Source organism: Scleropages formosus, chromosome 15 (genome assembly GCF_900964775.1).
Source record: "Scleropages formosus chromosome 15, fSclFor1.1, whole genome shotgun sequence".
Classification (NCBI taxonomy): domain Eukaryota; kingdom Metazoa; phylum Chordata; class Actinopteri; order Osteoglossiformes; family Osteoglossidae; genus Scleropages; species Scleropages formosus.
The window spans coordinates 22,699,134-22,716,125 of NC_041820.1; the positions used below are offsets into that span (position 1 = coordinate 22,699,134).

Below are 16,992 nucleotides of genomic sequence, written 5' to 3' on the forward strand. Positions count from 1 at the left end.
CAGCACATGTCATCATAGCTCACCTGTGAATCGCAAAGGCAAGATAAACACACACGCACGCAGTATCCAGGAGCAGCAGTCTGCTCCTCCAAGTAATTCATTGTTCTAACGTGCTTTCTTCATGCTATTCTGCTCGCTGCTTTGAGCTCCTTGGCAACGGTTGCCAGGCTAGGAGGCGCTGAATTGGACTGCCGCGTCCCTTCCCCCAGCCCTCCATTTCAGGCAACAAACAAAAGGACACTGGTTGCCTAGCAACACAGCATCGCCGCCGCTGCTGCTGCTGCTCTGAGAAGACATACAGTAGCCATGTACAGTATTGTAGCTGTACCTCTGTATCACAACGGAAACACTCGTGATGTCCACCATGTGTGGAACATAACCACAGACAGACAGAGAGGAAAGTCAAGTTCCAGTGAATACATAACCATAAACATCTGTGCTATACTGTATCTTGTGCTGTAAGAACCTTTCCCCTCTGCACTTACGATGGACAGGGACGTGTTCAACTTCCCTAAAGCCATATTTCAGGGAAGCATTTTTAACTAATCTTAATTACAATATGAGACTGATATATGAGGTGGGTACTGGCCTTGCATGGATCAGGTACCTTTAATTGCAGTAACGTATCAACAACAATCTCTTGAAATGAGCACCAAAGTGACACTTGACAGACGCATGCTGCTGTGCAGGGAGACTCGACTGCTGCACGTAACAAGTCAGCGCACACAAAGCACACAACACACCTCAGCGTATCACACAGCACTCATCCAGTGCCCTCTTAATTCATGGCCGTATGTGGGCACTTGTTTGTGACACATGTGCAAAGACGTGACCAAAGAGGACATGGATCCCATATTTACTACATTCATAGCAATGCAACATGTGAGGCTAGAAAGAGAGAGAGAGAAGGCAAAGAGCGAGAGAGAGAGAGAGAGAGAAGAGCAGCCACAGTGACTCGCAGCTGCACTTTTTCTGGAAGCACCAGCGACACCTTTAGAAAAAGGACTGCAAGTATAAGGCACATGAGTGTGGAGCCGTGTTCCTACAAACGGCTGCAATGCAGATAGGCTACATTTTGTAGCACACATGTACACTTTCCCTGCATATGCAAGTGCTGCACAGTGGAAGCCTTTATGCTCTTGATGAATATGGCCACAGCGCTCCACATCGGGAACCCCGGCTCAGGTAAAGCACCTTTTCCAACCATGGAAAGCATTCCCAGCAGTGTCGAGTGCATCAGGGAGAGCTCCAAGATCTGCCGCAGAGTCACCTTCAGTCAGCATCCCCCCCAAGGCACTGCCTCACCCAGGCTGGGTCAGGTCACAATCTACTAAATTTGCAGGGGTGTCTGCAAAGGGGGAGTATGCAGCCATCACCAAGAACAAGTTGCTCGAGTTGAATGGAAAAGGCTCGCGTGGCTGGACTGCGACAGCCGAGCCTTAAGGCAACAACAGACTGCAACATGATCTGAGCAAAACCTTTGTGCTCTGAGGACTTTACTGTTATTTACAATGAATATCACCACTGATAAACACTCTTCTCTCCTCACAACTTGTAAAGAGTAATGAGACGGTACACTTGATGTCGGAGCCCAAATGGGGGGCACGCCACATTGCAAGAGCGGTCCAAGGTGGCGGTGGCCATCACCACCGTGTTTTCCTTTCTTACATATTGCCAAAAGACGTGACTACACTGAAATACTGAAAGAATGCACCAACTTACAATACGTGATGAGAATATATTCTGAATGCATTCTTCACCTCTAACATTCGGCTTTTCACTGAAACTGTCCATATACGAAGACATCAAGCAATGAAACATCTTAACGAGAAACACTGACAAGAATATAAACCCCACTGCAGGGATGCTCTGTATTTGATCTGAAGGCAATCAATTATGGTTTTCACATGGTACAGAAACACTGTGAAAAAGGGACTAAAAATAGCATATCCCCAAAAAGCATATAAACAGTTCCAGCGCCAGAGGTTTTCAGCTGCAGAAACCATATGGTTGCCATGGCAATGAGTCTGCAGCAGCATCAGCAATTCAAAGTGGAGCAATTGGGGACCTTAAGCTACACTTCCCTTGTTTCTCACACAAAACACACAGCTTGTGCTTTGTCAAAAACCAGATGTAGAAAACATCACACAAGCTTGAAATCATGCGGCAGCATCAGTAAAATCAAGTCTGCTAATGAAAACAAATGGTGCCGTATACAATATTTCAAGAGTGAACAAAATTTCTATTCAGAAGTCATATAAACACGTGAGTTTGATCTGTGACAGCATGAGCAACTGAAAACAGGAGGAAGTAGAGAGCGGAGTAGAGAAACAATGAGCACAATTGCTCTACCATCTTATACCATTTGAAGTGAACCCATTTTGATGCTACAGTGCCTTTAAATCGTCCAAACTGCACTTTCCTTGAGTTTTTGATGAGCCTCGGGTGATGCTGCAATATGCAATACAACTTTACCACCAGAAAACAAACGCTTCAAGCCACGAAGGCAAAGAACCTATAAAGATCACCAAGAGGTCTTCCTCTTATTCTTCACCTACTTGGAATAACATGTACAGGGCTGCTGCTGCAAAAAAAAAAAAAAAAAAAAAAAAAAGGGTCTGTGAACCCTTGGGGGACACACAAACAACCGTCCTTCTTCTTGTCAATACGGAATACTGGGAAGAGTACGAGCTCCTGGCATGGGCAGCCCACTTCAGGTCATGCCACACAACACAATTCTCTTGTGTCGAAGCCCTTCTGTTGCTCATTTACTCCTTTTTTTCATCTCATTGTCCTATTATACCACCCAACTTGTACTGAGCTTCACGTGATGGAGCGTTACCCTGAAATCTCTTGGATCATCTTAATGAATTCTTTGTTCCCACTATGACTGCAAGCTGTCCAGATACAGCGGCAATAAAGTCCCCTCAAACCATGATGCTCCCGCTACCACAGCTCACAGCCAGGAGGACCTTTTCATTTGTATATGCAGCTCATTGTTCGGCAAACATAGCGCTGAGCAGAGCTCAGCTTCTCCTCTCATCTGCCCACAGAACACTGTCCCACAAGCCACATGGAACATCCAGGTGGTCTTTTGCAAATTTGAGACATACACCAGTGTTCTTTTGAAGAGCAGTTGTTCCCTCTGTGGTGTCCTTCCACAAGCATTGTTCTTGCTCAGTGGAAACATGAGCAGAGACTGGCAAGTTCAAGAGGTTTCTGCAGGAACTTTGCTGTTACCCTAGTGTTCTTTTTCACCTCCTTCAGATCTTTGCAGGCTCCCACTCCTCAGGAGACTAACAACAGTGTAGAATTTCTTCAATTTGTAGATCACTTCTCTTGCTGTGGACTGTTGAACACACAAGCCTTTAGAAATGCTTCACTAGCATCTTCTGGCTTTATGCATCTCTACTGTTCTTTTTGTAAGGTCCTCCAAAATTTCTTTTTATCAGGGCATGGTGCACATGAACACATCTTTCCTGGGAAGAGTATACTTACTCTGTCAGTAACCACAATTTGTATACCATTTGCTTCCTGTAGAGCAGGGCACCCCAACACACCTCCAATCTCAGCTCATTGTTTGGAACAGCTAAGTCCAACAAGCTTTTGGAGAAGTCAAATACTTTTTTCACAGCCAGTACCATGAATGTTTCAATGGTGCAGTCAGTATTGACAAGAAGTAAGACAATTCTTCACAATCATTGGTCTGTTTGAGCAGATTGTGTTTTTCTACTATTGAAAGTTACTTGACAACACTGATAATTCTACAAAGGTTTTTTCCACCTTTGCAAGGCCAGCAGTTCATAAAAATTTGGACTCAACAGATGAGCACCTGGCAGCATTTGCCCAAGATTATCAAAAAAAGCAAAGTCCTGGCATACAGCAGGCAAAAGTAGAAATTCATCAGAACATCTCTCCTCTGCTCTTAAGAAACACACACACGCAAGCAGCATCCATACCTCAGAAAGTAACAGTCGGTGCAATAATGAGCTCACCGCTCACACATCCATCATGCAGAGCAAACCTGAGCTCTGGTTCTGGCACGGGGAGATTGCCTGGAACAGCTCCAGGAAGGCAGATGAGATTTGGAGGGGAAGGAATGTAGGAAGAGCCCGAGAGTGACCTTTCCATGAAGGGACAAGCCCACGCTGTAATTACAGGTCAGGGGGAGGACGGACCAAGCGCGAGTCCCCCAGAAGCCACTGAGAGCACAGCTTGCAGATGGAGGATGAGTTATTGCTGTTGACCTCCAGAAAACAGCCTCTTGGTCCTCAACTATACACCATCATCATCTCATCCCATCCAACTGCTGAACAGCAGCAGTGTTTACACTTTCACCTGGTCCCAAGCTGAGGATCACTGTGGTTTTTTGAAGTGCAAACCCATCTGAATTGTGCCGCTGATACACTTCACAAACAAGACTTTCTGGAGATGGACGAAAAAGCACCACACTTGTACATATAAACAGATCCTTTCAGAACCACTAAAGCTGCTGAAAACTCTGTCTACTTGAGGTACATTAAGTAGTTTGACACCACCCAAACCAAATATAAGCTCAACACGATACAGCACGGGAGAAAAATGGCTGAAGGTGCTGGATGGCCATCGGACACATTTAACACCTGCTGGAGCTAATGCTGCATTAACAGTTAAACACAGGTCCTATCCCATGGGTTTAAAAGTGGCCTCCTTTGCATAGCACAAAGTGTGCACTGCTGACCCCAAATGTGCTTGGACAGGAACGTACATGGCTGAAAGAGTGACGGCGAGGTGTTGCATGTTAGTGCACGTCACAGCTGTTCACACTCCAAGACTTCACATCACCTTGACACCTACAAGGATCACATGTGTTTGGGTTCTGCAAAGCATGGCACTTCTGCAATAGACGTATACAATTTAAATTTCCTTGAGTAATCTCCATACCTGGACAGTGCAGACATACACATATATGTATGTATGTACCGTATGTATGTAAGCCTCCCATACCGCACTCACAGTGTCTATGTAATTCAATAACTGCACTTTCCCTCTGACCAGAATGGGCTGAAATGGAAAGTGACCAAAAAGCTTCCCTGCAGCTACCTTTGCTCCAGTGACACTTTGCTGTGGTGCCGAACATGGATCCCAAAGCTTGTGCGGGGGCGTGCAGCAGCAGGCTGCCGCTGTAATTGCTCACACACTTCCTCGTTGGTGTGGACGCCCCAGGGGGGAGACAGCAAAACGAAGTGCAGGGGCAGCAGCAGCAACATCTGCAGGCAGCTTCCGACTGGTCCCCAAGATCTCATTTGGATACCGTGTGAAAGGCAGAGAGGCCACAGTGTAGTTCGTGACATTCGGACATCAGGGAGCAGCAAGCCCGAGGTCACTGTGCTCACCCCGCACCTGGCTGCATGTGCCACATAGCCCTTTATGACCACTCCGCTGTTTCACACTTCGGTAGTGTGTGTTTCCAACAACAAATTACGAGCACAGGGAAGCAGTTTTGACAAAGGACCGTGACATACAGCATATTGTTTACTGTCTACACACACACACACACACACACACACACACACACACACACACACACAGTAAAGAAGGTCCCTCTGGTCTCACAGGACTGCATTGGTCTTGCTACCCAGCAGATCGGTTGTATGAGAGATCACTTCCGCCCCCAAGTGGTGCAGTGTGTTGTTGTCATGACAACTGCACAATCACACAGAGATGCTATCGAAACAGTAACACCAAAGGCAGCCAAAGAAAAGAAGAAACGGAGGCACTGGAAAGCAGAACTAGGTCAAAGAGCTAACTGGTAGGTGTTCCCAAACACAGCACTGCCTTCAAAGAGCAAATGATCAAATCCATTTCAAATGCTACTAAAAAGTATATGCAACATTAGAACTTCCAGCATCGAAAACAAACTCCTCCTATTAATATCTCTGTGTCATGTCATTCATTCATTCGTACATTCACAGAGTGACTGAAGAATCATGTTGCATATTCCTGCACTGCGCTTCCAGACACCTCAACATACTGGGTTGCGAGCGAGCTCCGAAATACTGAGAGATAGAGAGGCCTGCCGCAGGGCACTCCCACAGGGGTCAATGCTGCACCGTGTCTGAAACCTGCAAACAGCTCATTTACTCCTCATTAAACTGCGCGGTAAAACAGCGTCGGTCGGTAGCTTTTTACCAAGGGGAGCAGCACAACGCAGTCTTCAAGCTTTAAGCATAACCCTTGCAGAAGCGCCAGAGTATGGCAGCTGTGTTTGGTCCTCTTAGTGAGCACAACAGACACGGTTCCCTTGATGCACTCACAACACCCCCCTCCATATGTACCCCACTCCTTGGCAGTTTGCACATGGGGACGGTATGCACCGTGGTGAGCCACAACCCCTTGGTTACCGCAGCAAGACAGAGACTACGGAAGCAGCAGTGAACAACAAGTGTCCCTTTGTCCTTAAATGCACGCCTCCTCAGCCTTGCTCCAAAGGCAAGGCCAAGGTCCACGTGGATGTCTTGGATATGCGGCAAGCTCCGCCAAGGAACAGCCTTTTGCGTACAGGTTAACGTAAGAAACACATGGAAGTGAATCAGGCCAAGAGAGGAAGAGGGACGGCAGCAGAGCATCGCCACTGACCTGAGGGCAAGTGCTCTCCATCCTCCTGAGTCCTGCTATCCCGGGACATGGAGATGGGGACAAAGCGGTGTGCTGCCAGGGTCTCTGGGGAACTCCGCCCACCTCCACCTGCACGTCCTCCTCGGGGCACATCTGCGGGGCATTGAAAGGCATTAGACATTAAATGTAGCGCTTCACCTCTGTAACTTGAGCGTATTTTCAGAGCTTTTTTTTTTTTTAAAGCACAGCGCTCATGAGTCTAGGAAACAGTTTCTAGTCACATGGACAAATACGAGTCGAATGACATTCCGGAAAAGTTATACATGATGTGAGGTAGAAGCGTGCCCCACCAGAGCACGCACCAGCTGCAGAGAGGGCAGTGCCGCTGGGCTCCCACTGGCCCTGTCTGCACATGTCCATGGTGGAGGGTGGAGCCTCTACACGGGGGTGAGCGTTCAGGGCATCCAAAGTAGAGGAGATGAGGTGATTCTGCGGACAAAGGAAGAGTGCTGAGATGAAAAACAACAAAAGTCGGACTGCACTGCACCTAAGGTCACACAGAAGTTCCTCAGGAGATCAGCTTAGGGTTAGGTACGGTCCATTAACATACCTTTAGAACCACCTCACTTACTCTACTAATTGTGTGGGCAGCTGGTAGCATACTGGTTAGAGCTGCTGCCTTTGGCCCCAAAGGTCGCAGGTTCCAAACCCACCTCCATCAGCAGAGTAGTACCCTTGAGCAAGGTACTTACCCTGAATTGCTGCAGTAACTTTACCCAGCCATGTCAGTGGCTATTTAGCTGAAGGTACCTTACCAGCGTGAATCGCTTTGGAGAGAAGCGTCAGGCAAACATATGCCATGTGTGCTTTTGTAAAAGGAGACGGGAAGCACATTTTGAAAGCCTGATGCAGAAGAGCTCACAGGTACAGAAGACAATTGCACCGGAAGATTGGGTCGGTTCCACTCCACCCCATCTGCAGGGTACAGGCCACTCAAACTGTGTACTCAAACACAATATCTCTGACCATGAGGAAAGTGAACACGCACTTTCGGCATAACTCAAGCGGTATCCAGGTGCACTGAGGGCACAGTGGATGGCGCGGGGCTGCTGCCTTGTGCCTGGAACAGTCCCACTTCACCTCGTGGTCAGGAAGCAAAGGTGACCCATTCCCTACTAACGGCTCACACGCTGCTTTGTACTCAACACACGACTCCTTTGCCACGGGGAGAGTGAAGAAACCCGTGAACTCAAGCGCGAGCAGCAACAGCTCATGAGCAGCCCTGACAGTCTCACTAAACTGAAGCTCACATGTCGGCAGCAGGTTTGTATGTTTACTTCGGACACATCCACTCTGTTAACAGGTTTTCATCCTGCACATTTTTGCTGTATGACACATTAAGTGAGAAATTTGTCCGCGTGTCAAAGGTACCCTTGTGGATACGTGCTTACCCAGCAAATGCGTCCTTTGCTCTACCGTTCTGCGAAAGAAGAGTTACAAGGCCTACCAAGCATCTCAACTACAAACTGCGTTCTTGTGCTATGTTGTGTTGTGCTACTTCGGTATATTCTTCTTGCCTATATGACCAGCTCATGGATTAATAGCTTGTTAATTCATTACATTTTTCGGGTCAGCTCTTTATTATTAAATGCCAGCTGATTAAAACTGCAGTAACGCATGTCTCCATTCAGGAAAATCTGGAACATTGAACAGCTTCCCTCGTTGAGTTAAACATATTTAACAACAATGTGGCTTAAGAGCTATAAAAAACATGAGGAGTTCAATCCAAACCATGAAGTGCAAAAAGCAAAAACTTGGACTCTCAGGTGAATATTTAGGTAGTAAATCAGCCAAATTTCATTATTAACAACGGAGATTAAGCGTGTGACAATGTCTGTGTGTGTGTGTGTGCGCGTGTGTCTGCTCTCACACTTTTCTGTACCTGCAGCTCCAGTTGCTGCTCCTGCATTCTCTCCAGGTGCTGCAGATTGTGCTGGGTGAGGACAGAGAGCTGCTCCTCCAGGTGGGTTACGCGCTTCAAGGAGCAGTTGTCGCGACATCCCAGCCCTCGATCCTGGTGCTCGCCCGCCTCCTGGAGCCTTCGCAGCCTTTCCGATAGCCGAGAGACACGAGCCTCCACATCGCTCTGGGCCTGCAGACACCACACCTCAGTCGAGGTCCCGGCGGTAGAGATGGCAGCTTAAGGCAACATGCATTTCGCCATGGGTGCTGGTCTAGCGGCCAGATACCAACGCCGATGTGTCCATCAAGTGCAACTAGTGACCAGCGTAAGGCTTTGTGTAGCACACAGAGAGAAAAGGGTTAAATATTTTAAGCCTTTCACATGTGTTTAGTACACAAAGCTGCAAAGAAACAATCAAGTACACAAATTGTTTGCCCAGTCTATTTTTTTTTAAAAAACACAAACACACACACTCTCTCAGAGTATACCCCAAAAAAAACATCATCATGTTACTGGCAGTAAAGAGGAGCCCATGGCTGGTGTCGGGGGGTTGGGGGGCAGTCCAACCTTGAAAATGGGTGCAGTGGCGGCAAGGGTGGCACTAACGACAGCTGCTAAGCCGGCAGTGCCATATTGTGGCTCCTCGGTGCTGGGCCGGTCTTCGGGACAAAAGGCCGCTTCCCCAGCCAGCAGCTGCACTTTGACCTTCTGCCGCGAAGGGGTGCAATGCAGCCTAGAGCAAAGAGGAGCAGTTGGGAAAAGTGTGTTAATCACGCTTGATGTCCGTTCATCTAGCACACGCTTCTCTTTCCCAACAGCGTGTCCAAGTGGCAGCAGGAAGGAGCACTGCACACAGTCATTGTGTCCAGCATCAACAGCTGCCTCCTCAAGTGACAGTGACAGGAAGTAGGAATGCGTACAGAGAGGTCGCTCCCTCTCAAGCGCTTCCTGTGGCCCCCGCTGAAGAACACAGCAAACACAGTGAGAATATGGTGAAGGGCAAGTGAAACACATGGGCACACATGGGCACACAAGGGCAGCGGGGCAGAGCGCTCCTGCACACATTATGTTTATTTGTGTGGCTGAGTGCAAACCCAGCAGCGCCCGACGCTGCTACATGACACGTGAGCACATGTGACATATCACATGTGCACATGTGCACTCAGGTCCTCACTGTGGCAGCAACACTCCCCAGATGTTTGTGTGTCGGAGCGCATCCTAAGTGAGTACCTCACACACCAGCAGGAGGCTTCTGCTGCAATGTCACAGGGGGGTCAAAGTGCGGCGCTGATGCTCAGCAGGGTCCCGTTCAGTCTCATGACAACCTACATGATACACCTTCCCCTCCATGTGCGTTAAGGGCCCTGGTGTCCTACCTCTGCTTCAAGATGCTGCGAATGGCTTCCTTTCCTCCAGATGCATACTCAGAAATCACCACGTCATGTTCTGGGGAAAAACAAAGCTTTCAGAGAAACGTCTCGAAGGGCAGGTGAACTCACCGCGTAATGAAGGAAATTACAGCTCAACTTTCCACATTTACTCACTTATAACTGACACTTTTCTCCAAACACATTCACACAGCTGGGTAACGTCTACTGTGTAAACTGGAGGCATTCCAAGCGCTCCAAGCACTGTGCCCCCTGTCGGAGCCTTAATAGTACAAACAATACAAACATCCTATCCCGTAACTGAGCTGAACAGCAGCTGAAACACATCAGGATGCTCACAAACAGCAGGTGCCTGCAGAGGCCACGTTTGGGACCCCTTGCTATCATACCGCCTATTGATAACCAAACGAGCCTCTCCACTAATGGCAAGGCACTTCACAGTGTGTGACAGGAAGAAGAGCCGAATCAGTGTGTGTGAGAGGAAGTGCAGCTCTTCCACTGACAAGACAGTGCGCGAGACCCCCTCCAGCGAGCTGTGCACTCAGGACCTGTGCTCCCCATGCACACAGGAAAACTGGACACTAATCAGTTGTCATCTGAGAGCAGACACTGCATGTGTGGGAAACAGTTCATTGCGGCATTTACTGCTGCACCTGGACATTGAGTCACATTTGCTCTTTCACTGTTCAGCGCGGGGTCGCAGCAGCCCAGAGCCCATCCTGGAAGCACAGGATGTGAGGCAGGGACAGCAGGCCATCGCAGGGTCATAAATCACACACACACACTGCAGAACTTTGAGTGACCAGCTGACCTGAAACACATGTCTGCACAAACATGAACAAAACATTTCAACTCTGCACACAGAGTCCAACTCCTGCAAAAGCCTACAATATCAGAGGTGTGAGGCACCAGCGCTCCCCACTGTATCACCTTTGCCCAAATAGTGCAATATTACCTGTGTGTGTACTGCCCCCAAGTGGGAAGCTGCACTCCCGTGCTCTGAGGTCCCTCCTGTTGTGAACCTGTACAAAGACAAAATTGCATAAATACACATCATTCACACACACACACACACACACACACACACACACACAGTGCACCTAACATGAAAGATCATTTTCCCTTCAATCAGTAAACATTTACATCACTGCAAAAGGAGGCCCAATGACAAAATCTCATCTCAATGTTCCAGATGTGAAGCAGAAATGAAAAACCTATGAGACTGAAGCAGAGTGGCACCACTGGAAAAACCAACGCTGCGGTTATGCCCGTTTCGAGGGAATGGAAGGATTCTTCCAAAAAACCACTTGACGCCTATTCATTTAGCTAAAGCTTTTTTCCAAAGTTATTAACAGTGTTCATCTGCTTACAGCTACTTACCCAGGTGGGTAATTTCACTGCAGCAATTTAGGGTGAGTACCTCACTCAAGGGTTCTACGACCAGAGGTGAGAATTGAACCTGCGACCTTTTGATGTGAAGGCAGCAACTCCAACTACTACACCAGCAGATGTCCTGCTCAAGTTCTCGAAATGCATTTCTGAAGGACTGAAGAGCAGCACCTCTGAGGGAAGCTGAGAAACAGGAAACACACAAGGAGTGAAAGGGAAGGAAATCCCCACAGAGAGCCCAGCTTTCCTCAAGACGAACACATGAGAACTGACAGTGAAGGAAGTCAAGGAAGTCAAGGACGTGATGAGGACAGCGAAGAGGAAACAGACACCTGGACCAAATGCCGTGCTATACAAAGCTGAGCAGACAACTGACAGCAAGGAAAGCTGTCATTTGTATCTCAAATAAATGCTTTGACTAAGTCGTGGTTCCTTCAGTTAAAAATAGCTAAATTACGGCGATTCTTATGTAGATAGGATATTGAGAAACTGGTGCATGCTTTTTTTCAAGCAGGCTGAACTATTGTAATATTTTATTATGGGGTTGTCCACACCAGACTGTATCCAGGCAACAGCTGGTACAAAATGCTGCGGCAAGAATTGTCACTAGAAGTAGGAAGTATGACCATATAACATAGGTAGTCAAATCGTTGTATTGGCTCCCGGTCTAATTTAGAGTTGATTATAAAATCCTACTTTTGACCTATAAGGCAGTACATGGTATTGATCCGGCTTACCTTTGTGAGATTACTGATTCTTATATCCCAAAACGATATCTTTGTTCATTGGATGCAAGTTACCTTAAAGTACCTGTGATCAATAAGACCTCAGTAGCAGGTCGCACCTTTAGTTACAGAGCACCTAAACTGTGGAATAGTCAACGAGTTACTGCCAGAAATACCCCTTCTGTCTCAGTCTTCAAATCCAGACTAAAGATTTAGATGTTTACTCAATCTTTCCACCTCGAAATGTAATTCCACTTGGCTGTGTTTGCTTTTCCCACCTCTGTACCAATGCAAATTAAATTTACTTGTTTCAGTTACAAATTACTAACTATTTCTTCTTTTTGAGCATTGTTTCCCTACATAAGGCCTGAGGAGGCCGGCCAGCGGTCACAGATCCACCTTCATGCTGAATGAAAATGATGACCAACTGCCATAATGGATGAGACATACCATGCTGAGCTGGGAATTCAAGCTACGGTACAGAAACAATCATTATTACTTGTAAACTGGCTTAGAACTGTTACTTTAATCTAGAATGCCCAGAAGAGGTGGGCAGCCACTGGACCTTGGCCCCCCAGAGGTTTTTTTCTCCCTCAATTTTCAGTTGGGAGTTTTTGCTCCTTTTCTCCATGGCCAGTAGTCATCCTAATAGCTCTATAAAAGCACTATATTATGATAGTCTGTAACCAACTGTGTTTTGTGTTTCTTTATACGATGTACGTATTTGTTTTTCTTGCCAGTGTTAAACCGCTCTTTGTCACTGCGTGAGAAGAGCACTCTGTAAAAATAAATTGAATTGATGGAGGCTGTAGAGCAGTGAGATGCTCTCCCTGCTTTTGTGTCTCACAGGTTCAACACACATGAAAGGAAATCTTCAAATGGACATGTCAGCACAGAAACGTGGTATTCCATGGTGCCGGGCTCCACGGAACATGCTGCAGATGTTGCTGGGCAGCGCAGAGTTTGCGTGTTGTGTGGCTGCATCTTGCAGGTGCTTATGGGGCACTGCTTCATCAGCTGGCTTCAGAAGCCCCACCTCATCATTTCACGCCAGGAGACAAAGGGCACAGCCAAAGATCACCGAGTAGTGAAGAGAAAGGAGTTGTTACCTGCTCTACCATTTCAGTCACATCACTTTGTAGGGCCAGGAACCTTATCCTCAAAGGTGCATGAGAGTCCGGAGTCGTTGGAAAAACAACTGCCAGTCATCAAGGACACAGCTCCACAAGCCAGCATGAAGAAGTTGAGCAGAGCAGCTCAACTCAAGCAGAGGTAAGAAAACAAGGAGGTCTGAACTGTGAAAGTTGTGCAGTTGAGAAACTAGGAAGCTTAGATTAGATGGGAGAAAGGGGGAGGGGATGCCTGCATGTAGTGACATTTGGAAATGAGACACTGTGGATTCAATTTCTACTGCTGTCACTCTACACTGTCAGCCTTGAGCACATGTTGTGAGCTTGGAGCAGGCCAGCTATCGGTGGCATCATGACACGGTGGAGAGAGTACCAGCACTGAAATGGGAAAAAACTAGAAAAGGTTCAAAAGCTCTAGCGACTTGGTCCAACATCAGTTTTATCGCAGTGAGAGAAGAGAGCACAAGGCCACCTGGAACAAGACCTGACACAGCCTTCACAGCTCCTTCAGAAGAGGCTCTCGGGAGGATGCTTGTCAAGCTGAGGATGGATAGCGGGCCAACAGCTGACAGAGGAGTCAGAGACGGCCTCAAGGCAGCTCAAGTCCAGACGGGAGGAAGCAGTATGGTCATTAGAGGTATGCAGTGTCTGACTGCTGCTCCCTCTCTGTCCCAAACACGTACTGGGCTCAGGGACATAACTCCCAGGGACAGACAGAGCCAGCCAACAGTGCCCCAGCAGACTTCTTCACCTCCTCTGTATGTGACATACACCACATCATTCCCAGTGGACACAAGAACATGTTGGCAGAACTGTGGGAAAGGTGCATTTCACCGGTACACCAGACATAGATAGAATATAACCGGAAGGATACAACAGTGCGAGTTTGTTTGTAAGCTTTATGTGCGATTTAATTCAACAGCCGACACTGAGACAGGACACATTCAGGTAACTACACTGTTTCAATGACATACAGTATATGGAAACACTTAAATATTGTTAGCATCTAGATCAACAAAACATTTACATTTATTCATGTTGCTGATGCTTTCTCCAAAGCAACTTACAGTGTTAATTATTCATCCATTTATAGAGCTGGGTCTTTTTTTTTTTTAAACCAGAGAAATTGTCTACATTGTCTCCCTACATAAGCTGCTACAAAGTTAGCAGCTGTAACCGCTACACTACCAGCTGCCCTAAAATAAAAACAAAGACCAAATGAAGTGTTTTTTTATTTTTTTTTCTTTTAAAAACAACAAACTTGCCTGGGAGATCGACTTTTCATCCAGTTCACAGAGGTGGTGTGGAGCACCTTCCATGTTTGCTGTAAATAAAAATAAAAACAGAAAAAAATGTTAAATCCAGCTCACATGAATGTCAGACTCTCAACTCACAAACACAACTGGGACAGGAAGACAATACAATCAAAGACCCCAGAGCCCTGACGTCACAATCAATGAAGCTTTAACACAACACAACACACACACACTTATCTGCCACTTACATCGAGTGAAAGAGTTCCAGTACAGGAGTACATTATAATAAGTCTTGGTGACACTTTCATTAAGCTCTAGCTACAAGAAGAGTACTTTAAAATCATAATAACAACAGAAATCCCCTCCATAGAGCACACTGCTGCCATGGAGACAGGCTTATAATCATGGTGGGGCCTCCCTTGGACAAATAGTTTGAAGGCAACGGGCCAGACAGAGAGCAACTTCAGCAGGATATACTTCAGCAGGATATACTTGGGCTTACAGACACCACCCCTCTCACCCACCGAAAAGCTGTGTGTTACGCGATGTCATTGGACACGTGGGCAACGCTGGAACAAACAAGCTTTAACACTTTAAAAATAAGTGTGCATATCCAAGCACTGTATACACTTATGCTCGTGTGTTCACTGAGCTGACAGTTATTTAAAAAAAGTTCTTTGCTTTTCAACACTCACTGTCAAGCCTTTCATCTCAAAAACATGTCCAACATTCATCACAGCTCCACCTTCAACTGATTACCTTTGCTTTTGTCTCCATGGCAACAGACTATTCTAACCGATGCTGTTACAACTAGTGACGGGGAGGAAAGAAGCTGGACATACTACGAAGGCCGTTAAACTGAGTTCTTCGTGGAGATATGTAACCCCATGATGGGAAATGCAGCGACATCATTTCAACAATGTGGCTGAGAGGAGCAGCCACTGAGGGAGGCGCTTCGATCGGCATTTGGCACCACCGCCACTCGCTTCTGCTCTTCCGCTCTTGGCCGCGGGGTGTCGCGAAAATACTCTCCCTTCGAAGCCAAGCATTCATTGGCGCTGTACACTCTCTCTCTCACTTTCAACCCTTGTGAAAGTCCGCGATGGATCCGCCGTCCCTTCCAGGCTCTTACACACACACCCCCGGCCCCAGTGATTGCGGGATAGGCTCCGGAGCGCCGCGACCCTTAGCCCAAGCAGCGGCTCTGTGAAAGATGCAGACGAGGAGAAAACGACACAAAACGCAGGAGAAGCAAGTACTAAGTCATAGGCGCTCGCTGATGCCACGTACCGGACTGCGACGCTCCTGACAGACTGTTCGCCACCGGCTGGAACTCCCCGCTCGCGCCACGCGTTCGCGCCAAACTAACGTGTCCCGCGTCTCCACACCTCGAGGCTCGTGGCGGCGGGTGCGACTTCCTGCGCGTCTCCGGTGGCCCGGAGGAGAATGTTGGGCGGGCGGCCATGGGCCACAGTACGGCCTGCGGGGAGCCGGGCGCTCATACACACTACATAATAGCGCGCAGCAGCTGTGACTGACAGACACACATACACAGAGAGAAAGTGACAGGCTTCCGCAGTAGAGCGCGCTCGCTGCGCTCACCTTCCCGCCCTTTCGTATCAGGTTAGACACGAGCACCGCAAAACAGCTTTATGTATAAAAGCCAGAAGGTACAACATTCACACTCTGAAAAATAAATACACGAAGTGACTGAAACTTTCTCGACGGCACTCTCCGCACACTTTTAAATGTATATTTGTATGAACGCATCCACGCGTCGCGAACGACAACGTCCGCTTCCGGTTTCAGGGCTTCAAAGTAAAAGCCTTTTCTCCCATTCATACTGTATGTATATCCAGTGGAGTGAAAATCGTTCAGTTCGTCAACACGTTAATAGACCAACAAGTAAACATGAATTAAAATGCATATCTCTCCAGGGCAAAGAGTCATGTTTTAAAAAAGTGCCTTAAATTAACCAACACGACATCACAAAGGCACAATCAGAAAATTTAAAAAACTGTTAAATGGGGGTATTTAATTACATAAACATTCACGTCCAGCAAATACACATAATGTATATAATGACTATTACGTCACATGAATAAATCAGAAGGATTTTTAAAAGCAACTTTTAAAGTGACTCGGGCTCTCAATCAGCCTTTCCTGCAGAAATGATACATAATGTTACCCTTTGTTTACAATAATCGATAGAATAACATAGTGTGGGGAAATGACACGGTGATCAACAGGTTTGCAATATTCCCTGTATATTCATTTTAGATGCATATTGATAATTACTTTCTCAAGGAGCACAACGGTACGTTTCTGCTTGCGGCTGCTCGGCTTGCGACATGTCGGACGGTATTTACAGTAACACCGCTATCTTGAGTTTACGCTTATTGTTTTCGATACAAAAATATAAAGTGCATAACAGAATATTATACATATCACCACAGACGAACTATAATTTAATTATTTATGCTATTTTTGTATTTGATCGTGCATTCTAATGTCGCGCAGCTATATAAGAGTGTGAGGTACAGG

General features: G+C 47.0%; 1 protein-coding gene across 4 annotated transcripts in view; it reads right to left on the reverse strand.

Annotated features, from left to right (window-relative positions):
* Positions 1-16,502, reverse strand: part of kiaa0586 (KIAA0586 ortholog) — a 139,526-nt gene extending 123,024 nt beyond the window's left edge. For 3 of the 4 annotated variants that reach the window (XM_029258351.1, XM_029258352.1, XM_029258350.1), the window contains exons 1-8: positions 15,739-16,502; positions 14,458-14,516; positions 10,904-10,970; positions 9,937-10,006; positions 9,128-9,293; positions 8,540-8,749; positions 6,948-7,086; positions 6,619-6,750 (exon numbers count right to left, since the gene is read on the reverse strand). In XM_029258351.1, the coding sequence (XP_029114184.1) occupies positions 6,619-6,750; positions 6,948-7,086; positions 8,540-8,749; positions 9,128-9,293; positions 9,937-10,006; positions 10,904-10,970; positions 14,458-14,516; positions 15,739-15,913 (1,018 nt within the window). In that variant the 5' untranslated portion in view covers positions 15,914-16,502. The remainder of the gene's footprint in view (positions 1-6,618; positions 6,751-6,947; positions 7,087-8,539; positions 8,750-9,127; positions 9,294-9,936; positions 10,007-10,903; positions 10,971-14,457; positions 14,517-15,738) is intronic. The other variant, XM_018764204.2, reaches the window with a different exon arrangement.
* Between the last annotated feature and the right edge of the window lie 490 nt (positions 16,503-16,992).